The 27,213-nt window shown below is 35.4% G+C and overlaps 1 protein-coding gene across 1 annotated transcript in view; it reads right to left on the reverse strand.

Annotated features, from left to right (window-relative positions):
- Positions 1 to 27,213, reverse strand: part of Cyfip (Cytoplasmic FMR1-interacting protein Sra-1) — a 452,821-nt gene that overhangs the window by 384,272 nt on the left and 41,336 nt on the right. Inside the window, exons 3-4 of the mRNA XM_090396405.1 lie at positions 25,708 to 25,785; positions 22,287 to 22,388 (exon numbers count right to left, since the gene is read on the reverse strand). Of these exons, the coding sequence (XP_090252531.1) occupies positions 22,287 to 22,388; positions 25,708 to 25,785 (180 nt within the window). The remainder of the gene's footprint in view (positions 1 to 22,286; positions 22,389 to 25,707; positions 25,786 to 27,213) is intronic.

Genomic DNA, 27,213 nt, shown 5'->3' on the forward strand with positions numbered 1-27,213 from the left:
AGATCAACATGCACAAGATTTCTCTTTCTATACATCCTAATATATCATTTTTAATCATATCATGCTTCTTCCCAGCACTCTACTAATATACCTTGTTAAAACAGAAAGAACTTTATCCCAAGCACTTTTATTTAGCAGTCTCTAATAACACACTCAAATTCTCTGCACCTCATTTACACTTTTCTGCAAATCATTTGTTCCAACTAGCACAATTAAATCATTTGCACTTCATCTTCTCTCCACAGTTGCAGTCACTCATCTAACTGTTCTGCCTCTCAAACACAACTTCAGCACCAATTCAGATTTTTACATCCTTGGCAAATGAATAGCAACACTTTTCTTTCTTTCTCTCTCACACACACACATATTCTAAACTTCTGCTATGATCAATCACCTTCCCCAGGTTCTCATTTACTGGAACCCTTCTCTTCCACTTTGGTGCAACACTAACAAGAAGTTGGTGCAACTCCTTCTGCAAACTGCAGTAATTCACTTCTAAAGACTTCACATTCCTAATAGTATGAAGTCTATTCATAATGAGCATGTATTTTCTTGATCACAGAACTAATGTAAATAACTATTTGGGAACATTGATCAAGTGTAAACGTATTTTCATACCGACTAGTTTCACCAAACTTAAGCTGTTGGCATCGTCAGGGTACAAGCACTGAGGTTAAAACATATCACAAAACAGATCTTAACTGTAAATTCTAAAAATTATAGTTACAAACTAAAATAGCATTGAATAATACACGTGTCGCGTGTACATGATTTACTAGTTGTTGCTAAGGAACGTTCTATAGTTAGCATTAAAGTTCATTTCTTGTGCATTCAGAGATCTAATTAGGGTTTTCCATATTTCTGGAAGTATTAAACCTTGGTTTCTGTTAAGGTTATCAGTAGTGCGTGCTACTGTAGCTGCTTCTTTAAACATTCGAGAGTGGTAGTCTATGTAAGTGGTACAACTTCGTCCCACTCAATGATGTGGTTTGTTATGGAGAAATGTGATGACAGGTCTGATATATCTTGTCTGTTGTTTATAACATAACCAATGTGTTCCTTCTGTCTAATCTCGAGGTTTCTTGAAGTCTGGCCGATGTAACTTGAACCACATGAGCATGGGATGTTGTAGACTCCAGCATACTTATAGAAAGGATGGGTATCTTTTGGAGATCGTAGTAGTTTACGAATTGTTTCTATAGGTTTGAATGTCACTCTTATTTTGTGTGGTTTGAGGAGATTAGCAAGCTTGTTAGAGATACTGCTCACATATGGAATAGCGATTGTTGTAATATATTGAGTGTCTTCTCGTTCTCTTTGTGGTGGCTCAGAGAAAAGGATTTTGTTGACGAGTCTTCGTGGGTAGCCATTCAAGGTGAAGTTATTAGATATCAATGTTAATTCATCTTAGAGGTCCTTTTCATCTGTTGTAATGCAGACAGCTCTTTTCTTTAGTATGTGTACTATGCTGAGTTTGTGAGAAATGTGGTGTGATAAGCTGAAATGTAGATAACGTCCTGTATTCGTAGGTTTCCTGTAGACTGATAGGTTCATAAGGCCATTAACTTGCTTTTTAATTAAGATGTCTAAGAATAGTAGTTGTTTGTCTTTTTTCGAGTTCTAGAATAAATTTAATAGAATGGTGAAAGGAGTTGATTTTATTGAGAAAATCAATTAGGTCATTTTGTTGTGGTTCCATACAATGAAGATATCATCTACATATCTCCACCAAATTAATGGTTTAGGATTTATTTGAGATAGAATTTTATTTTCGAGATCCTCCATAAATAGGTCAGCACAAGAAGGTGAAGGGGGGGGGGCTACCCATTGTCAGGCCAGTTAATTGTTGGTAAATAGTTTTCTTCCAAGAAAATTAGTTTGAATTTAGGCAATGATTGTACAGTAAGGTTATATCTTGTGGGAATAAAGTGCCTAAGACGTTGATAACTTCCACCACAGGAACATTTGTAAAAAGAGAAGTGACATCTAAGCTTGCAAGTAGATCATTTTCAGATATAGTAATGTTTTTTAATTTATCCACAAAATGTTGTGAATTTCGGACATAACTCTCTGAGTTATGGATATGTTGTTGTAAGAGTTTAGAGAGATGCTTAGAAATAAGTAGGTAGGTGAGTTAATGCCATCTATACAATGGGGCGTAAAGGAATACCATCTTTGTGAACTTTTGGAACCCCATAAAGTCTTGGAGTTAGAGGGTGCATGGATTTTAATTTTTTAATTAGATCTGTTGGCCAGTTGATCATATTGCATAGTAATTCGTTTGTGTCATTGTGGTTTTTTAATATAGGATCTTTCGTTAAGATATGGTAAACAGACATGTCCGACAGTAGATTGTTGACTTTATCCAATGGCAATTCATTCCAATCACGCACTACCCTATGAGAGAAAAATCTAGCCCTCACCCCCTTCTTAGAGGCATTCCTCCTCAGCTTCCAAAGATGCCCTCTTGTCCTTTCCCCCACCCTCAATATATTGAAAAATTCCACCAATCGAAATCTTGTATGACCATTTCAGAAGTTTGTAAGTTTCAAACATATCTTGTATGACCATTTCAGAAGTTTGTAAGTTTCAAACATATAACTCCCCCACCCATCCTCTTTGCTACTGTCTACAAATTCTCAATCTTCCTTCATAATTAGTATTCCACAATCCTGATATCATTTTTAACACTCTCTCCATTATATCAGAATCACAACAAAAACCAGGAGAAGACCAGACCTGCAAAAACAATAATCCAAGTGAGTTCTTATCAAGGCCTTGCAAAGAGGAAAAATGGCATCCTTGGATGTCATTTTGCCTCTTTACAAGGCATACATGTGAACGTCATTTCAGCATTACAATTATCTTTTGAGTTGTATTTGCAACCTTTGCTACATGGCCCTGAACTTCAACTTCCTATCTACTAACACTCCAAGATCCCTAGCCTCATCAGTTTCTTCTAGCATAATCCTACCAATATAATACGACATTGGATATCAAATCACGCCAGAGTGAATGATTTCACATTGAACTGACATCTATTTTCCCAGGCCCACAATTCCAGTCTATTCAAATCATTATGCAAGTACTGCATATCAACACCATTCCTGATTATCCTACCTATCTTTGTATCATTAGCAAATAGCTGTATGTCGCTTGTCAAATCCTTCCCAATATCATTAATGATATTGGGAAGGATTTGACACTTTTTGATATCTGTTAGTCAGCTATCTTCTTATCCACGCTAATATTCAATAATCCAAATGCATATTCTCCAATTTACGCAACAGTCTACCATGCTGTATTCTGTGAAAAGCCTTAGCAAAATCCAAAAATATCATGGTGTATTCCCTGTCTGGATCAATGGCAACATTGTTATAGAATGTGAGCAAGATGCAAAAACATAACCTTCCCTTAGTAAACCCATGTTGCTCATTGCAAAGGGATTCAACCCATTTCTGAATGCGAGCCGTAACCAATTTTTCCAAATTCTTCACCACCACTCCTGAGATACTAATTGGTCCATAGTTGGATACACAGGTCTTTGCACCATCTTTGTGCAATGGAATTACCAAACATTCTTTCCATTTCTTCAGAATCTTCCCTGTTCTGAGACTCATATTCACCTGTGCTGATATCCCATCATGTCCCTATTGCTGAATTCTTATTCAGTTGCAACAGCTCTAATACCTTGTCCTCATAAACCTGAGTTTCTTCATCCAGTGAAGAGGTAGCATTGAGCTCAATGTTGCATACACCAGGTTGATAGCTTTTAACAAAATGGGCACACATTAGTTGTTGAACCTCTTCTGCATCTATTATCCTCATGCCATCTGCATTTAGAAGATTTATTCTTTCATATTCATTTTCTTTCGCTTGCAGCATATCAACAGAATTCTTGCAAGTTGTCTTTAGCATACAGAGCCAGTTTCTTTTTATACCCAGACTTTCCTTTCCATACAGCAGTACGGAAAGGAAATCTGCTTATAACTTTCATAATGGACATTATCCTAATGCACATGGTATTCTTCCACATCACCCTTTTCTTACGAATCTTTTGCTTTAATAAGATTACACATCCATTTGACTCCTACCTTATTTATTCTTTGAACTCTCAGGACATATTCTGATATTGCATCATTTAAGTATTGTTTAAATGCTTTCCATGCACTGTCAATATTCTTCCCATCCAGCAACCGATCTCCTTCCACTGAACTCAGTATATTCCTCAGTTGGTCATAATTTCCTGCTTTGCAGTTAAGCATGTAACCATCTCTGAATGGAACATTCATAAAGTCACTTCTCAAGTGAGTACTGCATGATCACTGTCACCAACCGGAGGAAGAATAGTTACATCTTTAACTGAAATGTCCTCTGACACTATAATAAAATCTAACACTCTTTGTCCTCGAGTTCCTTCTGTCACATGCTGCTTGAGGAAGTTGTCCCACAACAGCTTAATAAATGCATCTTCATTCTTCTCGTGATATTCTTTTGCTATCCAATCAATATTTGGATAATTAGTCTCCCATTATGATTACTCTTTTCGTGCTCATCTTTTCTATTTGGTGATGCATTTCTTCAAAACTAGCAACTGATCCACCATCTTAACAACACCCCACTATGTAATCGATCTTGTTAGATTTCACCTCACACCAGATGGCTCCAAACTCACTGCCACATGAAGTACTGTTAGTAGTACTACAATCATAGGTCTCAACTCTAGCTGGATTCAAGTCATCCAATATCATTAGCAACATGTCCCCCCCCTCCTCTCCGATCCTTCCTAAAAATACTCTATGATTTACACTTGATACCAGTTAGTATGTCTGATTCTGATAGCAAGGCCTCACTGATGCCTACAATCTGAAGTCCCAACATATTGACAAAGACAACAAACTCTGATACTCCTAGCATTCATGTACAGACATAATAATCTACTTACATGTTCTTTTGTATACTCTTATATTTATCTGTTTTTTATCTGTATTTATCTTTTGTATACTCTTATATTTATATTTATCTATTATATTTATCTGTATGACACAGTTGGACAACCTTGCAGATCTCTATTCTTCGCTAGTGCCCTATACATGTAGACATCTTTGCACATGTTTGATGGATCCAAATCAGACGAACACAAAGTTGAAATCATTTGCTCCTTGTCAACATTTTTATGACAAAGCCCATTGCCATCATTAACATAGTCACTCTTACATTCCCATCATTAACATAGGTGCATATATTCATATTTGTAAATTAAGGGACACAAAAACACACATGTTGAACAGATTATTTTATTAATTACTAATAAAATAAAACTTGACGTTTTATTTTGACGCATATATAACATTGTCGTTCTTACACTCGCATTCTCATCATTCCTCCCTATATAATTTAGTTTCCCTTGTTAAACTGGGGTTCCAATTTTATTTTAATATTTGTATTCATATATATATCTTCTGTTCTGACCTGCCCCCTTTAGTAACTTCTTAATCTAACATCAGTGAGTCATGTCTTAACTATCAATCTAGGCCGATGAGCAATTTTACAAGATGGGCACGTGGGGTATGAAGACAAAGGAAATGTCGTTAATTGGCGGCAATTCCTTTGTTTCAATTCTGGTACTGGTTCCTTTTTAATTTTAGGGAAAATTTATATTTATACTGCGCCACCCTAAAATGTACTTGATGAATATTTATTCATGGAACCAAAGTCTAGATCAGCACACTGTTTCGTAAGTCTTAAACACTTCGCAGAGTATTCTCAATTAATCTCACCGTTAGGATTTATCTCGTGGATATAGCCCCCTATTTTATGTTTGTTAATCTTACCTCCCGCCTTGGTTCAAACTTTTATGAACAGTTCAGTAAAATTAAAATCAGGCAAGTCTTCCTATTCATTTCAAAAGAATTTAACATTTAATTCACTGAATACATAATACATGTGATAAGAAATTTTTACTGACATAAAATTAATTTTGATAATATTGGGAAATGAGTAGTTTCACTTATGATTACTAAATCTCCTTTAACATATTAGATCATAATTTCATACCATTAATTCTAACAAAGATCTAATTCTCATCTATATATGACACCATTAAAGACTATCTTTTCTATAATTCACATACATTCACAAATATCTTCACACTATTATTCCAATTAAAGTATAGAATTCCCTTTTCATCAGCATAACTCCTAAAGTTCTTTCAATGAGGGCTCAGTCCTGAGTTGAAGATTTTACCTATATCTAATTATTGTCCCCTACACAATTTTACATAATAAATAAGAGTCTACATTACCCGTAGTTGGGGACTCACTAGGCCTTCATGTGTATCCCTACAGCAACTTCAATTTCCAGATTACTTTTCAGGTTTACTTTGTCTTTTCTACACATCAGTTGAATTCGAACATGACACATCGCTAACGGGGGAAGCAATTCTGGCTCCCCGCTCACTCATCAATCGGCTGGGCATAGGTCTTCATTCTCCGGCATGATCTGGAACTTTACCGTGTCAGGTCATTCCATAGCCTAGAACTGCCCATGGACACTGCCGCTTGCTGCGATGACTTCTCCGCCGATGACCACTCCAGTACAGGGAACAAGAAAAAAGACGAGCTGATGCCGCAGCACCTTTTAAAATGGGCGCCCTATGTTTCTTGCCTAAGTCATCCTGATTTCTCCCTTTTCTCACGACGTGTCACTCCTTTCAGCACCTAGCGCCAATCTCTCCCTTAACGAGTTCTTCGGAGGACATCCACGTGCACATTCTATTAGGTGCACGTGTATGACTTCAGACCATTGCTGTATAATCAGATTGTCCTTTGCTTTCAACATTGTAATAGCACTTACATAGATTACACATAGTTCAAACTTCACAAAACACTTATTTTCAATATGATGCATTAGGTAAAACTTTCTTAAATATTAACGTAACTGATAAATTACAATTGGTTATTTTTCTCTTGATATATTAATACTGGCTCTGGAATTGATAAACCATGTTAAATCTGAATAAAGGTAAAGGTTTTGACTTTTCCTTTCATTCAGAGTATAACACCCTAATTCTCTCTCTGTTAGGTCTCATAGCAGTTATTAGTTTTTCAAGACTCCTGATACCAAACGCATTCAGGTGCAAGCCATCCCTCTTACACAAATCCAATCTTCCATCAAACTTGCTCCACACATCCAAAAACTTGCATCCATTCCTTCTACACAGCCTGTGCATTGAATCGTTTGCCATCATAGCCCTTCTTAATTTATTTTTATCATATCAAGGTAATATACTAACAATTTTCACTTTCTCACTCTTCACTCTCACCTCTTTCAAGAACACTTTCATGTCCTCTCTCTCATATTGAACTTATTGCTAGTTAAGTCATTAGTTTATGCACTGGACCATTCACATGATGATGAAGAAACAGATGCCTTCTATTACAAATTACAAGACCTCATAAACAAAACTAATAAAAAAAGATATCTTACAGTCATGAGAGATTTCAACTCCGAAATAATGAAATACTCACCAGATATGAATAGTGTCATGAACAAATTCGGAATAGATGAGAGAAATAACAGAGGAGAAAAACTACTTGAATTCTTCAACAAAATAATCTATTAATTTCCAACACCCAATTCTACCACAGGCCTTCCCATAAATATAGTTGGACATCACCATATGGAGTTACCAAAAATTTTATATTGACTACATTTTAATAAGAAATAAATGGAAAACATCGGTCCAGAATGTCAAAACCCTAAAAAAGCCTGATTTTGACTCTGACCATGATGCCCTCTCAGCAAAGATTAAATTAAAATTCAAAAATAACATCCCAAAGAGAAACCGCAACTTAATTGGCATAAGCAAAATAAAGAAATTATATGAGAATACCATAGAAACAGAACTGCAAAACATACCCTTCGATAGCGTAAAAACTGCATGGAACCAGGAAAGAACAATAGTCAAAAACACAGCTATCAAGATTCTAGGCACAGTCAACAAACAAAATAACAATTGGATCAACCCTGAAATCTTAAAACTCCTAGAAGAAAAAAGATCAGCTAAAAACACATTAAATCAGAACAATTCTGAAGAAATCAGATAACACTATAAAAAGCTAAAAAATAAAATCGATGGAATGTGTAAAGCGACAAAAGAATTGTGGTTAGAAGAAAAAGTAAAACAATGTGAGGAAGCAAATAAAAAGCATGACACTAAAACTGTTTACAAAATAATAAAAGGTCTAACCCAAGAATATAATAACATTACTTCAAAAATGAAAGATTCTAATAATATGGGAACCAGTGCAATTCAAGATATACAAAAAATATGGAAAGAATGCTACCAAACACTATTCCAAAGAAACCAAACGTGGGATTCATCAAACAGTAAAGAAAAAGAAAGAGCACCTGCTATCATAAAAAGATGAGCTACTTAAAGCAATAAACCAAATGAAAACATCCAAAACTCCTGGAATTGACCAAATTTCTACTGAACTCTGGAAACATGGAGGCAAGGGAACCATAAAATATTTATTGAATCTTTTTAATCGAATTTTATCCTCAGGAGAAATACTTAAGGACTGGAAAACTGGGATCATAATACCTATCCATAAAAAGGGTGATAAATAAAAATGTGAAAATTATCACCCTATCGCCCTTTTAAATAATAGCTACAAGATATTCATTCGAATTATACAAACCACTTGGATAAATTAATGGAAGAAATCATCAAGGAGGAACAAGCTGGTTTCAGACCCACAACATCCACAATTGATCAAATCTTCACACTTAATACTATAGCAGAAATATGCTGGGGAACACAATCTACCACTGTACTGCAGCTTCACTGACTTTAAACAAGCCTTCAATTCCACAAACAGAGACAAACTAATCAACATCTTAAACTCTAAATCATTAGACTGAATTGTTGACCTTCATTTCAAACTTACAAAGACACAAAAGCACGTGTCAAATTTAATAATATAAAAACAGAAAAATTTAAGATAGAAAGAGGAGTTATGCAGGGTAGCCCACTTTCACTGCACTTATTCAACATATATCTAGAGGAAATATGCAAAAAAATCTCCAATGAACCAGGGATAAATATAAATGGAAGAAATGTCAACCAAATACACAGACGATATAGTAATCCTGGCAGTATCTAAGCTACAATTAGAAAAAACAACCCATCTTTTAAATGAAGCATGCAAAAACTTTGGAATGAGGATCAACAGTAGAAAGACCAAAATAATGAAAATAGGAAGAGGAGCTGAAAACATCTCAATAACCCTGAAGAACCAAACCCTAGAACAAGTAATATCCTTTGTCTATTTAGGAAGCACCATTACACACAATTTCGACAGCACTGAAACAGTAAAACACACAATTAACATTAGATGGTCAAACATGAATATATTAAACAAAATACGGTACAATAACAAACTCTAGAAACATCTTAAAATCAAACTATTCAAAGCCACGATCATCCCTACAGACATATGGAAGTGAGTCATGGCAAGTCACTAATAAGGAACTACTTAGAATAAGTGCATTCAACTGGAAGTGCCTAAGAAAAATAAACAGACACTGGACTGAACATAAAACCACAGAACAAATAAAGCAGGATCTCGACTACCAGGGCAACCTCACAGACATTCTTCAGCAACAGCTCCAATGGTTCGGCCATGTCCAGAGAATGCCTCCTCACAGACTTCCAAACATTATGCTAAATGGAAAAATAGGAAAACAGCATCAACGCGGAAGACCAAGGAAAAGTTGGCTCAGATCCTTAAAAAAAAGTGGCGAATACCCCAGCTTCACTACTATGTTCGAGAAGAATAGAAATAGAACCATTTGAAGACAGACTGTACAAAGGGGACTGAACCAGTCACTAGATGGATGAGATGAAGAAGAAGTCGTTAGTACCTACTACAATTACAATCTCATTTACTTTTCTTTTTTGTTTTTGAAATGCTTCCTTCATATTCTTAATTTTTGTTCCAGGAAAATTCCTGCATTGGCTCTCTGATGATCTGCTTTAATTTTGCTATTTTAGAGATTAATTCATTTTCCATAACCTCCTCCATATCTCCAATAACCTCATTAGCAGGGCTAGCTTTCTTGTTCTTGACTGCACTGCTCTTCTTAGCATTATGTTTCTTGTGCATTTTTGGCACCATTTTAAACTTATACTTATTATGAAATATCTTAATAAAAATATGAAATATTGTGTGTGCGTGCATGTACTCCAGATGATGACCTTCATATGAAGGTCAAAATGTTGGAAGATTATTTTGGTTTAATTTCTTTCCAAAAGCCATTTAATGTCTGGTTTATTCACTTGCAAATTCCCCTCAAATAAATAGAATCTAAGCATGAAGGTGAAGGAAAAGGCAATTTCAGCCCCAGAGATGTTAAAATTGCCATTTCCTTCCTCTTAAAATAAGAAATGTCAGAAGGAACATTCAGATCAGCACAAAGACACTTATCTGATATTCTCATGCAGCTTTACATGATGAATTAGACTGGTTTTAGTGGTATAGTATCCGTAGCAGACTTCACGCTAATGTTGTGGTCTCCAACAATAAACTGACTCATGCAACTCCTTCTGAGCAACATTCAGACCTTCTACTTTTAAGGTTGCTGTTCACGAAACTGATGATTTATAGTAAGTGCTTCAAATGCATCTGAAGACATCATCATAAAACTGCCACTATCTTGATAAGAGAACTAGAAGAGATCCTTCAATAAAACCAGAATACAAGGTTCAATGTCATATATTGTATTTTAAGTAATGTAGCTGGATACAGGTAACTCAGAACAGAATGAGAAACTAATTCATACATTGCTATGTCCACATAACCCTGATTATATGAGATGAGGATGAATGTTGAATAATCAAACTATGGTAGGAATAGACAGATTACTTCTAAATGAAATTTAGACTTTGATGTAGACTGCTAGAATTTATACTATCTGTTTTCATTACATAAACCATTAACTGAGATGATTCCTCAATCAGAACTCCTCCTTCCTGGAAACTTGGGTTTCTTATCCTGCAAATCAGGAAAACTGGACAGGAGAATACATGCAACTTAGAGAGACATAATGCATTGTCCTTGGCATTAGTTGCTTCAGTCATAAATCAAAACAGCAATAACATAGATTTTTAATTAGCATATTTTCCCCTTGTTACAATCCTCCGACCATCACTGAACTCTGTACAGATGGAAATCAAGAACTGCACTAAGGTATACAGCTGAATGAGTCTGTGGATAATTATGTTGATAACATAATTATCCACCGACATTTGGCTTGTGAACAATGCCAAATGTCAATCGCATGTTAGGGACATTACCTCCTGGTTAATAGGCACCGTTCATGTGTCAAGTTATTTGATTCTTGACGTCACTGTCTCTTTTGTGCCCTTAGCATTACAATTGCTAAGAAATCTCTGAGGTCTCCCTCTTTTCCTAATGTTTAATGCTGTCACTTGTCAGTTTTGTAACATATTGTTTTTGTTGTTGTACCACAATAAGGCACGTATACTCGAGTTATGATCACATTCCTCCTCAGATTAATAATTATGAAGAGATGGAATTCTTCATAATTATTAACTTGCATAAAATATCATTCACTGCAATTTTCAGTCTAAAGGAAGAAAACTAATACAGGGAGATATATCAAAGCTGATTCACATCATAACCTGTCTCAGAAGTCCGGCATTAACAAAATATCAGTTGATTATCATGTAACACAACTTTCACACTAGAAATTCTCTTCTGAAACAAGAACTGTCACTTATTAAGTCTACTTGTCTTTCTATGGGTTAAAACCTGATCTCATCTCTAAAATACACAGCAATGGCCTTCCCCCCTCATTCTCTCCAAGAAGACATTTCTAGTACCTCTATTCCTCGTGTCAAAGGTTTGTCTGAAAAGTTCACCAGTCTACTTCCATCCAGTCCTCAAATTACCTTTGTTTCCTATTTCCCATTCAGGAGTTTACAAGATTTCTTGGTTTGGCAATCTATCACATAATAACAGGTAACTATATCCACCAAGGCATGTTTCGAAGTGCAAAGATTACGTTCAGTTCTGTGAATCTGATAAATCAGGTTTCCTCAGTGATGTCATTTTTACCAGAAACATGTTCAGTGGAAACAAGAGTAAACAAGGAAACAAGTGTCGCATAAAAGCTGTTTTTTAATGATAAGATTATGTAACAAGAGATGTGGAGCACTTATTTATCAAATGAATTCAAACAGGAATGAATGCATACAGCTTTTCCAATTTTAGGAATCATCTTAGTACTTCTCACTACTGTGAACAATGCCAAATGTCAATAGCATATGAGGGACATTACCTCCTGATTAATAAGCACTGTTTATGTGTCAAGTACTTCGCGATCACTGCACCTACTTTCCATTAGACTAATCCCACCAAGACAGACATCAGAACACTTCACTGGTTCCTCGAAAAAAGGTCACCTCTTGGCTAAACCTTTTAGTTTATTGGAAATCACCAATAAACTAAAACCATATAACTCTAGACCCCCCCCCCCCGCATGAGATATATGGACTACCAAAAATCCATAAACAAAATGTGCCATCACGTTCCACTGTGGATGGTAGTGATTCATTCACACATACAAATTAGCCAAAGTGCTAGCACAATATACTAGCAACACCCCTATGCACATCAAAAATTCAGTCTACTTTAAAGCCAGTATAAAAAACTTCATATTCCAACACATTGACACAATGGTCAGTTCTGATGTCTCCTCTATATTCACTAATGTCCCACTTAAAAAAACCTTAGACCTTATCAAAGCTACATTTCCTTCCAATATCTCAGGCTTGTTTTAGTTCACCATTAACTCTGGCTATTTCATTTGGCAAGGAAAGTCTACAAACAGAGGGGGGATAGCCATGTGTTCACCACCACATTCTCCACCCTTGGCCAACTACTTCATGGAGATATTTGAAGAGAAAGCCTTAAACTCTGCCCCACAGATGATGGGTTCTCCATTTGGTCACCTGGCCTGGATACGCCCAACATTTTCCTAGCACATCTTAACAATCAACATCCTAGGATCCAATTCACCTTAGAAAAGAAAAAAAACAACAACAGCCTCACCTTCCTAGATACTCTGATTACAAGCTGGCCTGATGGATCCTTAGCATTTTCTGTTTACAAAAAAACAGGAATACACATACTGATAGATATATTTACTAGCAGTGAATGTAACCCCCCCCCCAAAAAAAAAAAAATGGGATTATAAAAACCCTATATAACAGGACAAAATTAATCACTTCTGTCAGCAGTACCCTTACTATCGAACTTGACCACATTCTCAAAACTTTTTTAGCCAATGACTACAATCCCCACAATATGTAAAAAAATATTAAAATCTGATAACCACAATCCCACCCCCACCACCTTCAGAACAGAGATTACACAAAATCTATCACCATTCCATATATCCAGGGCACATCTGAAAAATTAACAAAAATCCTAAAGAAATACAACCTTACAACTACTTATAATCACATGAAAAATTGGCATCCCTTATCTGCTCCATTAAAGACCAGTCACATTCCCTAAACTTACCCGGTCACCTTGTAGTTGCAAACTGTCCTACTACTGCCAAACAACCAGTATCAGAATTTCTGAACACATGAACTACATCCAGTTCCACAATTATAGCCATTGCCATTCTGGATTTGCTGACCATGCTTTGGACATCCAACACACAGAATTATTAATACCAATTAATATTATTAATATTTTCTGCCTATCCGATGTCTATATCATCTTTTATTTTAATAATATACAAACATCACCACAATAATAAAATAAATAAGATTATTTACTAAAATGCTAGTATTTTGATAAATTTCAAAGCAGCATATTCAGAGCACAAAAGTCATTAAAGAGTCCAGTAGTTCAAGCAATTCAAAACTGTAATAGATGAAATAACTCAATCCTTTCATGGTGCCCTTTAAGGCTGATTAAAAATGCATTTATGTTGGAGTCAAAATGGCTGTCTCCCAATATCGAGTATAAGTTTCTGTCTATGACCAACCGTTTTATTTCTAGCCAAACTGACAGCCTTATATTTTCTATTATCTGTTTCTATTTTAATTTAACCACTAAAAATTGGACCTTACAGTTGAGGCACACAGTGCAAAACATCAGTTGACAAGCAACTTTTTTTGCAAGTAACAGCCTGAAAAACAATTTTAATCATTTTTGTCTTTTTTTTTTTTATTGCTGATTTTCATATCAAACTCATGATAATGGTTGATGGAAGTTTTTTCACTTGGTTATGCTACCAATTATATACAGGTAACCCTCACATAAAGCGGATGTTAGATTCCACAAAAATGCCGTGTTATATAAATCGCTTTAAGCAAGACTCAGATCACATAGGAAAAGTATGGTTAGGTTCCGAAATCATTTTTTTTTTAAGATTATATAAACAATGACATATCCAACAAAAATATATTTTTATTTAATTCAGGTAATTCGTGTAAGTTAAGAAAACATAAACTATGAAACAAAATACACAGTATAAACTTATAAAAATTATGAATTGTACATAAACTTCATTGCACATAATACATAAATGTTTTAGGCAAAATAAAATAAAGTGTATATTTTAATCGTCATCACTCTCTTCAAAACTAACATTTCATAGATGTTCTTTATTAACGAGTGGCCAGACGTCATCATCACTTGAAATCTCTTGGACATCATTAGTATAATTCTTACTGCATACTTTGCTGGTTTAGTTATCAAAAAGTCAGTAATAAGACCTTGCTTACTAACCACTATGCTGCAATTTTTTATTAAGTTCATAACACAGAGCTAAACAAATATCCAATTGTCTCGTGAATTTTCCGGAGCACTCCAATGAGAGATCATTTTCCATAAAATAATTTTCTTGCCAAGTCCATTCCTTCTGCTAATATCTTTAAACTGAATTCTTTAACGGATTTATCAGAATCAGAATCTTTGGCACACCTTCCCCCACCATTTGATTCGACATCATCTATTACCCGTACCAGTTCCTCCTCATTTAAATCTATTTCCCCATCAGTTAATTAACTATTGAAGAGATTGTAGCACTTATGAAGAAGTTCACGAAGGTTGAGTCTCACGTGCTGATCGAAACTGAATGTATCTTCAGTCTTGTTTAATTGTTACCTTGGCAGTTTACAGTGGGGTGGGTTTAACTCCATTAACAAATACGTATATCGCAAAAGCACTCTAAGTGGCCATTACTATAAAATATTTTTTTACTCAGATTGAAATTAACACACTTATGATTTTTAATGAGCTTTCCTGGCTGAAAATGAAGACAAATTTCAACAATAAACACTTTATATGGTAAACAATTGATGTACTTATGTGCTAAAGAGTATTTCCCCTAATATAAATTTGCTACTTATAACTACATACGGGCAAACACAAATTTAACAAAGATAAAATTCGATTTTAAGTTGCGGGTTGAAAAATATATGAAAAGACAAAGGCTTTCTACAATTTGTAGACCGTGTTTTTATCGAAACTGCGTTGTATAAGTAGTGTGTTCAACAAGGGTTACTACAATTTGTAGACCACATTGTATAAGTACCACGTTATACGAGGGTTATTATTATTACGGGCGACTCCAAGGAGTACTTAGACTCATCGAGGGAGGCCCTAAACATCATGTCCACACAACTATATGACATTTTCACAGTATCTATCATATCTTGAGTTCAACTCACTCACTGTCATAGCACCCACAACAGATTCTGGCAGCTTATTCCACTCATTTACCACTCTAAAAGTACCCAGCTCTAACACCCTTGCTAACCACACTTCTGCCCAGCTTCCACAGGCGTCCCCTAGTTCTCCGACCACCACCACCACCACCAGTCCTGATCTCAAAAATATCCTCTGAATTAATCCTATAGAAACCCTTTAGCAATTTGAATGTCTCAATCATATCTCCCCTTTTCCACCTATCAACTAATTTCTGCAACCCACAAATCTTCAACCTGTTCTTATAAGGTTCATTCCATAGACCTGCTATCATCTTGGTCACTCACTTCTGGATCCTCTCCACCTCCTTCCCATCAAGAAGAAACCTAGGTGACCAAATCTGGGCACAGTAGTCGAGATGAGCTCTTATCAAGGGTCGGTACAGAGGTACAATAACTTGCTTGTCTCTGCTCGTCAAAATTTTTCAACAACCAAGTGAGTTGATGAGCTGATTTAGCTACTTTTGCAATGTGCCCCCTAAACTTCATCTCCCTATCCACCAACACTCCCAAGTTCCCTGGCCTCATCAATCTCCTGGAGTACAGTTCCACCAATGTGGTATACTGCTGCTAATCTTTTCACCCCAAAATGCATAACCTTACATTTTGTCACATTAAATTGACATCCGTTCTCCTTAGTCCAGAACTCAAATCTATCCAAGTCGTCCTGCAAGATTTTGACATCTTCTGCATTTACTATTGCCCTACCCAACTTTGCATCATCAGCGAACAAATGAACTGTTCCTCTTAGATCCTTCCCTATATCGTTAATGAACAAATTAAACAGAAGTGGTCCAAGAACAGAACCCTGCGGCACACCACTAGTCACAGGCCGTCTTTTGGACTCTACTCCTGAATAAACTACTCTCTGATATCTCTCCATCAACCACCCGCCTATCCATCTCACCAACCCTATATCAATTCCCATATGTTGCAGTTTACGGATTAGAATTCCCTGTGGTATCCTGTCAAATGCCTTAGCAAGGTCCAGCAGTATCACTGTAAATCCATTACCCTTATCCAGTTCAGCCGTCACTGTGTTATAAAACTTGAGCAAGTTACTGAGGCATGATCTACCCTTCACAAAGTCATGCTGTTCCCCCATACAGTATCTCATTTTCATCAATCCATTCCTGTATTTTTCCCTTGACTACTTTCTCCAAGACATTGACAATTACCTGTATTTAGTTTAATCCTTTATCCAAGTGTAAGCAAAGTTTGCACCTGAAGTATTTTCAGGACTGGGGCAACTCGTGGCAAAGGTGGTATAACTTCTCATCACTTGCCTTAGCATCCCATAATACAAAGCACATATCCTTATGGGAAGGGTCACTACCCAGACCAGTTTTGACCTTTATTGAGGTCAAAATCAGTGGGAGCCGGACCCAGTGGTGGTGAATACCAAGGTGGAAGTAATGAAGAAGTCATATTTCCATACACCAGTTGCCAAAAGGATGACTTCTGCATTACTTCCACCTTGGTATTCACCACCACTGGGTACAGCTCCCACTGATGAGACCTCAATAAAGGTCGAATCCGGTCTGGGTAGTGACCCTTCCCATAATGCAATACAAAGCACATACCCATAAGGATATGTGCTTTGTATTATGGGATACTAAGGCAAATGATGAGAAGTTATACCACCTTTGGCACAAGTTGCCTCAGTGCTGAAAATACTTCAGGTGCAAACTTTGTTTGATTACACTTGGATAAAGGATTAAACCAAATATATAATAATGATAATGGTTATTCATCAATTAAAAAGAAATGAAACTCATCGTAGATTTATTTAAAAGTATAACATCATGTGCAACAAAACAAATGAGTCACATATCAGGTTTAATATCACTTTCCTTCATAATATGATCCATACAGATGAAGAATAAACAGTAAAGACAGCATATGATCTTACATTAACTTGATTAAATGTCAGATCAGACCATCTCCCTCCCTCCCTCTATGTATGTATGTATGTATGTATGTATATAAGAGGCATTAAGTAGGAATAAGATATTAATAATTAATTCAACCAAAAATAGGTTTCATCCTAATTACACAGGTATAAAACGAAAACTAGTACACAAAGAAACAGTAAAAGATTAATAAGATGATAACTGTTATATAGATACACAGAAATGCGATGATTTTAAAAATCATCAGATTCCTGTGTGTGTTTACACACTCATGCCTACACGTTTGGCTAGATATAACAAGGATATATTCTGACAAGTTGATACAAAGGTTTATATTTAATTGTTTAGGATCCATTTCTAAGGATTCCCAAATTCTTCACTTGGTTATGTTATAGGAATGGTGTAATAGTTGAGACTCATCCAATAAGACTTGATGTCTCACTGTTGAGGAGTCTTGTGGATCAACTGAAGAGAATGCATGTGATGACAGAGCTGAGGCCTCACTTCTTTGGGATTTAATATTGCTGATCGCTTATACAATGTGTTACTCAATAGATTTTTCAGTCTGTCCATAGTATATCCTGTGCTCACAGAATAGTTGGTAAGCACCTGGTTATTTTAGTGGACCATGTCAGAGTTTTATAGATTGAAGTATTGATCTCACCCTAATAATGGGAATGAATACTGTTTTGATTTTATGTTCTTTAAGGATTTTGCAAGTTTTGTGGAAATAGAACTAATATATGTGGAAGAGTAATAAAACCTTTGATTCCCTCAAATCATTGGAAGCACTCCAAATGGCATGTTGATTAAGAAGTCTTGAAATAATGCATTCATTGTAGACATTGTAGAACAGTGTTTTTTTAGGAATCGGAGTCTTTAGCTAGCTTGTTCCCATCAGTAATGAGGTTGTAGGCATTTGCTCCTAGTGTTGAAATAATGCCCAATGGGATGTAGATATCTCTCAGTATGTGAAGATTTTCCAAAGATATATACACTGCTTGGAAAGAATTTAATACACCATTAATGGAGGCAAGGTGCATTGTGCCATGTAACAAGTCACATGTCTGCAGCCAGTATAAATTACATGAATATGATGCTCCCAAGTCAGTACAACTATGTCTGAGTGAAATGGCTATAAGAAGGGAAGTGACAGATTTTGAAAGAGGCGCTGTGATAGGATGCCATGCTGCAGGCCTATCTGTTTGGCAAATTGTTGACAAATTAGCCATCCCAGGTCAATAATCAGTGATACCATACTGAGATGAAAGTGCAGGGAGTCAACTGTAAGTGCTACCCGAAGATGACGTAGGGTGGTACAAAGGATAATATATAAAAACTGCCATTCATCGACCAACATGTTGAATTCAGAGCTCGGGGCATCGACTGGAACATGTTTTTCCATAGTAGGATTGAAATATGCAAGTGGACATTACCCAAACCAACATGCAGCATAGTCTTCAGTAGCACAGAGCTTCTACAGTGGGACATGGAAGTTTGCAAGGCTGTATTATGAAGCGAGAATCATGCTACATTCTCTACTGAGCAGATGGATGGGTGTGACAGATGCTTGGTGAGCAAATCCTACCAGAGTGCATAACCAAAATTATGAAATTTGGAGGTGGCAGTGTGATGGTAGGGTCCTGTTTTTTCCTCGTTTGGACTCAGACCTCTGTTTGTGGCACCATGAAAATGGAAATCCGAGGGGCATCTAAATATTCTGGATAATGCAATGCTGCGTACTTTCGAATGTTTCTACAGAAACGATCACTGCCTTTTTCAGCAAGACAATGCACCATGTCATAGGTGCATTGTCTTGCACTTATGACAGAGCTCTGATCTCAACCCTACTGAATGTCTGTGGGATGAACTGGAGCATCAGGTGAAGTCAAGGAATGCCTGTCTGATGATAGTCAGGACCGCATTACATGCCTATCATACGCTTGTGGAAAGTATGCCCCATAGCAGCATTTCCCAAACTGTGTTCCATGAAAAGTGAATAAGTGTTCTCTGAAAAATTATCAAAATTAATATGAGCCTGGAATGGTGTTAAATGCTGCAACAAGTTCAAACATGTTTGAAAATCAGGTGCTCCTCACTTTGCATGTGGATTGTGCTACTAAGGCCAACGCGAGCTGGCTGACAGCCACCCGCAGTTGTCAACACCTCCAAGCGCGAGTGAAGTCTGGAGGTATCAATTCTAGGAAATGTGCAGTCACAAGCAAGGTCAAGGCGATGCTCTGCAGCCCAAAATACAGTGTATGCTGTTGCATTTTTGTGATGCAATAAAGCCTGCTGTGGCGATAGTGTGCACTTAGCTTTACACTGAATACGAGACCGATGATACTCAACTCTAACCAAGGCGTTCCGTTAAAATTCAGGATTTGTGAAGTACTCCGTCATAGGAAAAGTTTGAGAAACACTGCCCCATTGGATTGCTGCAGTCATTGCCACAAAAGGAGGTCCTACATCTTATTAAGGTGGGCACCATGGCTGTTTGTTCCTCACACTACAGTGTCCATTGACTTAAGTTGTGTACATATTTCCATTTTGAATGCTGAACTAGGATTTGAGTGTTTTGAATTTTCTCTTCTAACATCTTTTCAAGATCTCTGTCAAGATTAACAAAACTTAAATAGAGATCCTTGTTATATTCCTTTTCATTTTAACAACTTATGGACTCTACAACAGTGTTATAAATATTTATTTTAATTTCCCCAACGCTTCAACCTTCATATTAAGGTCATCATCTAATAGATCCACAAGATGATCCGCGTGAAGGACATTCAAAAAATGTAACAAACCAGAAATCACTGATCAAGTGCACGATATGGTATTGGATATTCTTCTTCCTCCTACTGTCAGTCCAATATCACAGTTCTCAAGAGCTTAATTACAACATATTCATGGAAGCAGTTAAATAACATTAGTGATATTTTTGATTTGGATCCTGAATTACCTATGGTTCTATTTAAAATTAACTCTTAAGGAGAAATGTTAAGTAGATACAAATATATGCCTTCCATATGTTTGGGAATTTTAGAGCATCATTATTGTTAAGATTAGAGTGATTGATAAGAATCTCGCAGGTCTCCTTAAATTTATGTTCATACCATGTTTTGGTGTGATGTAAGCAACAGGTGCTTTTCCAGTCAATTCTATGTAAAGTGTTCAGGGCATGATCAGAAAAACCAGCTTAATGTGTCATTTATGTTCCTTTTTTCTGATAAGAAAAATACAGTATACCCCAGAGTGGACCAGTGGGGAGGAGTGGATCTTTGGATGTATTGAGTAAATTCTTTAATTTTGCAGGAGGTTTAAAGGTGGCTTTAAGGTTGTATTTTTGTAGTATTCTGTTTATTTTGTCTGATATCCTTTTAATGTATGGAATGGTTACAGGTTTATTATAGTCTTGTTTATTTTTGTTTTTAAGTGGGTCTTGTACAAAATTTTGTTGATAGTATTTTGGCTGTAACCATTATTTAAGAAGGTATTGCTGATAACTTTTAATTCATCTTCAAGTGCTTGTTCATTGGAGCAAATCTTCAAAACCCTTTTAAAGTGTTTTGAAGTGTATTAATGACCCCTGTTTTAAAGTGTATTAATGACCCTTAGTTTTTGTGTTGGTTGATGGTAGGAGTTTTTGTGCATATATTGGCCAGTATGTGTCAGTTTTTGGTAAACAGCAAAGGAAAGACTGCCAGAAGGAAGGCATGTGACAAGTGTATCTAGAAACCGAAGTGTGTTCTGCTTTTCAATCTCGATTGTGAATTGTATGCATTTGTGTTGTTTGTTTGTTTACATGGCTGAGGAAAGTGTCTAGTGTCTGGCAGCCATGTGGCCAGATAGCGAAAACATCGTCAACATATCTAAGCCAGACTTTGGGTTTTAAAGGAGTTACCTTTAGAGCACATTGCTCAAAATGTTCTACGTAAAAGTTAGCAATAGGGTAGGGGGAATGATGGTGTGGACATGGCTGTGCCTTCTTTTTGTAGGTAGAAAGTATTTTGCCACAAAGAATAGCCAGAACATAGTTCATGCACGAAGAGCGTTGTGATGACATCGGGAGAGAATCTGTCCTGTAATAGAAGGATTGTGTCATTGATTGGAACAATCATGATGAGGGCAAAGACGTCAAAACTGACTAATAAATCATCTTTTTCCAGTGTGATGTTATATTCCCATAATTTTTCAAATATAATTGTGTTAGAATAAAAATCTAATCTTAATCTCTATCTGGCCAAAATCTAGTTTGTTCTACCTAATGTTTCCAAACAATATTTCATAGCCTCTTTTCAGGTATTTACTTTTGAAGTATGGATCTAGAGTTAATAAGAAAATTCTATATAATTCCAACATTCAGTTTCATTTCCCTCTTTAGTGAATTAACATAAGGAAATCACCTGAAATCTCACCTTATAAACATTTAAAAAAAACTGAATTATACACTTCAGCCACTGTAAAACTTCTCACTATTGATTTTTTTCAATAATTATTTTGAATTGATGAAAACTGAATTTCTTAATAAACAGTTGTTATATTTAGAAGCAATTTACCTGAAAATACATAAAACTAAGTAGTTTGTGTACTTCTGGTGCTAAAACTTCTACAGTTTTCTCATAAATTTCCACTCTATTAGGCTGTTCATTTGATTTTGGCTATACAAAAAAAATTAAAGTAGGTGATAAGAAATCAAATATATGCAAATACAAATTTTTGAAGAAAGCAGAAATAGTTTATGAGCTTATGTTTTTTGTAATTATGTTAACACAGAATTAAGAACTATTAATATGAATACCAAACACAGAAAATAATATGTAAAAAAATACTGTGTACATTACTAATTTGTAACCTGCTGTGATCATTGAAAACTTTACAATGATGCTACATCATAATACCTAGACTTGAATTTCCTGTACAATGATGTAATAACACTTTACTGCACAGCAACTTAAATGATATTACAACTGCATACTCAACTGCTTTTATAGTTTTTTGAATGTCATTCCAATTAAAAAAAACTTTTTTCTGGCCTGTTCACTTCTTCTGATGACATCAATTATGTGCTAAACCTGAGCAAATGCTAACTTCTGGTTTGTAACTATGTAGGAGTGTCTATAATTTTATGAAATCACATGCACAGATATTTTTACACAGATTCTGACAATAATGACAAAGTTTCATTCTAATTTCCTAATATATGCCCTCAAGGGATGTTCAGGTTAATGTTACAGAACTACATGATTAAGTTTACATTATTATTAATCTCCTATCAACAATTTTCTTCCATATTAGTCTACTACTTATTAGAACTCCAATATTGCTGTATCTAACCTTTTGTTCTTCTAAGGCACTTCTGACTGAATCAGTCCATTTAGAACTTGATTTTCCTGTAGGTCTTTTTCCTGCCATATTGGCATAAAAAGACATGTTTTGCTTGTCTGTCTGTCTTTCTTTCTATCTGTCTCCTTCCATCCTTCCATTTTGTTTAATTGACCAAACCACCTTAGATAACCTTGCTCACACATTCTTGAATGTAAACAATGTCAAGTTCCTTCCTAATGTCTTCATTTTTAATATGATTCTGCCATTGATGGCATCTGCTCATTATCCTAATTTTTCTTAGAACTCTCATATTTATGGTCTCTAATCTTTGATCAAGTGCTTTATTTTTAACCCAACTCTTAGATCCATAACTTAAAATTGGAATAAGAGAGAAACTGGCCAAAACACTAACTAGATAATTTCTCTCTTATTCCATATAAATCTATTCAATTGACTCCCGACCATACCAAGATTGCTTGTTCTGTTGTCTATTTTTCCAAATTTATGGAAATAGACAACACTATTTCAACTTGCAGCTATTTAAGCACTAAAAACTGTGTTAAGTAGCTGAAATACTTGTTCTATAGGATCTCCATTCAGAATGTAGCTGAAGTTTTCTATGCTACTGCCTATTTTCATAGTTTTGATCTTTCTACTGCTGATTTTCATGCCAAATTTGTTACATATATTATTCAATTTAGTTAGAATCCTGGAGACTTGCAGTGGATGTGTTTAGGAGTATAAAGCAAAGAGCTAAGCTTGATGTTTCCAATTCTAATGCCAAAATGTGAAAGACCAAACCAATATATGTAGAGTTCTAATAATGGATGGTCCCCCAAGAGTATCCTGCTTCAAAAATTTTCATTGTAGCCATTTAGGTACTGATTATAATAGTTTTTTTTTTTTTTTTTTGTCGTGTTGTAGCATTTTTTCATCCCTTTCTTCTACTACTACCATCCTTGAGAGACCAAATCAATATAAAGTTTTAACCTTGGATGGTTTCCAAAGAGTATCCTGCTTCAAAACTTTTCATTGTAGCTGTTAGGATATTGATAATAATAGTTCTTTTGTAGTGTTGTAACATTTTTATCACCTTTTTTTATGCTATCATCATCCTTAATAACTAGTTAACCCGTATTTCCGGTGTATAAGACGCACTTTTTTACCTTAAAAATTCATCTGAAAAATGGGGTGCGTCTTATATAACGAAGGTAAAGATTGTTTTTCTCTTTTCAAAGTCATACGCACTCCCTGTTATGTTCCAAGATCTTTGTAGGCGGTTAATGGTGCAATCAAATTGATGCGTGACCTTCACGTGACTTCTAGCACGTCATTGGCTAAGAACGGGGAGCCCCTATTCAAGTTTCATAACATCTTATCCGAGTAATCGGTTACCGATGCTTATCAGTATTGAGTTGACGTGTTGAGATATTTTGTGTTCCGTTTGATATTTCCCCGTAGATTTTAGTGATGGAAAAAAACAGGCGACATTCATATAGCCTGTGAGCGTAACATTGAAGATTTTAAAGGTGGTGCGTCATGGTATTACCGTTTCATGAAACGCAGTGGACTTTGTATGCGTACAAAAACAAAAATCAGTCAAAAAATGCCAAAAGAATATGAAGACAAAATTATTTCTATATTATAAGAAATTAATGATGATAGAGAAGAGTCAGATGACAGTGACATGGGTTTTGCAGGTTTCTGAAAGGTCAGTTTACTATTAAAAATTACCTATTATTTTATCCATTTTTTCTTTTTAAATCATACTTCAAAGTTTAGGTTTTTTCCAGAAAATTGTATTAAATTTCTGGGTGCGTCTTATACATAGAAGCGTCTCATACACCGGAAAATATGGTAGTTTGGAAAAATTAAGTTTCATCCATTACATTTTTATTATTGCTGTTCATGAAATTTTTATTACATTAAATCAAAATCTTCACTAAATTAGTGCTTAGGCCATAATGCCTATTACTGTTACTTTTTTTTTCTACTTAGGTTTGATTCAACAGTTTTTGGAAACAAACATGAAACTGTATTATACGAAAATGTGGTTTCAATGCAGATGATTTTACTAAAATCATTTAAATTTTGATTTAAAATAATTTTTTAGTGCAAAATTACACTTTAAAACAATAGTTCCAAATAATAATAATTAAACTGTCTGCAACACAAAAGCCAAAAACAGCTCAAATGCATTTTTATATGGTGACATCAGTTTTCGATATATTTTATATATCGAAAACTGATGTCACCATATAAAAATGCTATAGAAAAAAGCCATCCTTTTTTTTTGCAATTATCTTGGTTCATTTCTATGTCTGTTATATCAAACCAGCGTATGAAAGAATGCTTTTAAAAACCTATAGAACATTGCGCCATGTTTGTGTGGGCAAGCTCACAATAAACTAAATTATAATGGAAGCTTGAACACTGCATTCTGAATAATCAATAATTGGATTTGTGTATTTAAAAAAATCAGTCCAATGCAATTTACACTATACACTGAAATGTATAGTGTAATTTGCAGTAGATCAAAAGAAAAGCCAAGGTCAATGAGAAATGATTGATTTTAAAGAATGACTATTGTAATCACAGATAATTTGACTCTGTGCAGAATTATAACACCAATCAATAAATAATTAAACTTACCTGAGGAATTGCTCTTGAACAACATCTCCATGTGTACAACATTACTGCATGTTTCTCCCCTTCTTCAAGCATTTCATTCTAGTAGCAAAATTTCATTCAATTAACAAAAAAGCAGTGAAAGAAGCAATGCTATAAAAAAAGGTTCAATGCAAAAAAATAAAACAAATAAAAATAAATAAATAATAATAATAATAAATATACACAAAAACACTTCAACTTTCGCTATAGTGAACTTGTGAGGGACAATGTGGAACACTATAGTGGGTTTCCTTCAGTGGTACTGATGTAATGGAATGCTAGCAAGGGAGGACAACTTTTCAAACAGTTTGTAATACTAAGTGGATTCACTATAATGATATCTGTTACAGTGAGAGTTCACTGTGTATATAAAACATTTCTTTAGAACAGTATCAAACAACATATATCCTTTGCCTGGAAAGGATAGTCTTGATTCTGTCTGAAACGTGAGAACAATTATAAGGAGTTTTCAAATGAAATTTTTTTTTGTTTGTTTCCTATAGGAAACTGCATTTCTTTCCTTTAGAAAACAGACCAACAACCTAGAGAATACACAGGATGTCCGCATTGGACCACCCTAGTTTCAAAGAACAGTAAAAAATCAAAATGCAGAAATATGTAAGGTTTGGGTTGTTCAAAGATTCCAGAGACTCGACAAGTTTCATCCAGTTTTTTTTTTTTTCTTTTTTACAAAAACTTTGTGAGCGTACCTTCTCATTTGTACAATTTCGACGACGGTTCATACACTTAAGTAGTAGTAGTAACACGTTGAAACTAGGGAGTTCCAAGGTGGACACCCTGTATAATGAATATAGTGAATATGCAATAAACAGATACAAAATGCTGGAGATGTCATTAACTGCTTAACCTCCCTACTGGCCGATGTGAATGAAATAGTGACACCAAATTGCACTTGTTATCCACTTTATTCAATGGGTATTAGAGCTTCGTATCCAGATTTAGCTGAACGTCTATAGACATTGTGGCCGGTTGGGAGGATTAATTTTAGCAAAAATTAGGTTTCTGACAGTTTGTCTGTACAGAGTCCGTTATCTTTAGGGAGCTCTTTGGAGCACCAACCCAGATATGGGAGCAATATTCAATTGTCAGACAGTTTGCAATTTGTATGTTGCTTGGAGCTAAAATAATGCCTTAAGCAAAAAAGAAAACCTACATTTTTGGAGGCAAAGGAGACAATATATGTAATATGTTTGTGCCAAGAGAGAGATTTGATGTTAGTTTTATTCCAAGAAGATAAATCTCAATCATGCATGGGAATTTGGGTGTTGTCAAAAGTAAGGATAGAAGAGAAGGTTTTTCTTTTTGTGCAAGACAGAATTGCATTTTGCTTGCATTAAAATTGACAATATTACCCAAACTCCACTGATGAATGTTTTGGAGTTCTATATTTAAGGTAGTAGCGGTTAAGACTAGAGATTGTTGTGATTTGTGCATTGTAGGTTTGTCAAATGAAAGGAAGGAATGCAA

Source organism: Typopeltis vanoorti, chromosome 8, assembly GCF_054136105.1.
Source record: "Typopeltis vanoorti isolate ZY-2024b chromosome 8, IOZ_Tvanoo_1.0, whole genome shotgun sequence".
NCBI classification, from domain to species: domain Eukaryota; kingdom Metazoa; phylum Arthropoda; class Arachnida; order Uropygi; family Thelyphonidae; genus Typopeltis; species Typopeltis vanoorti.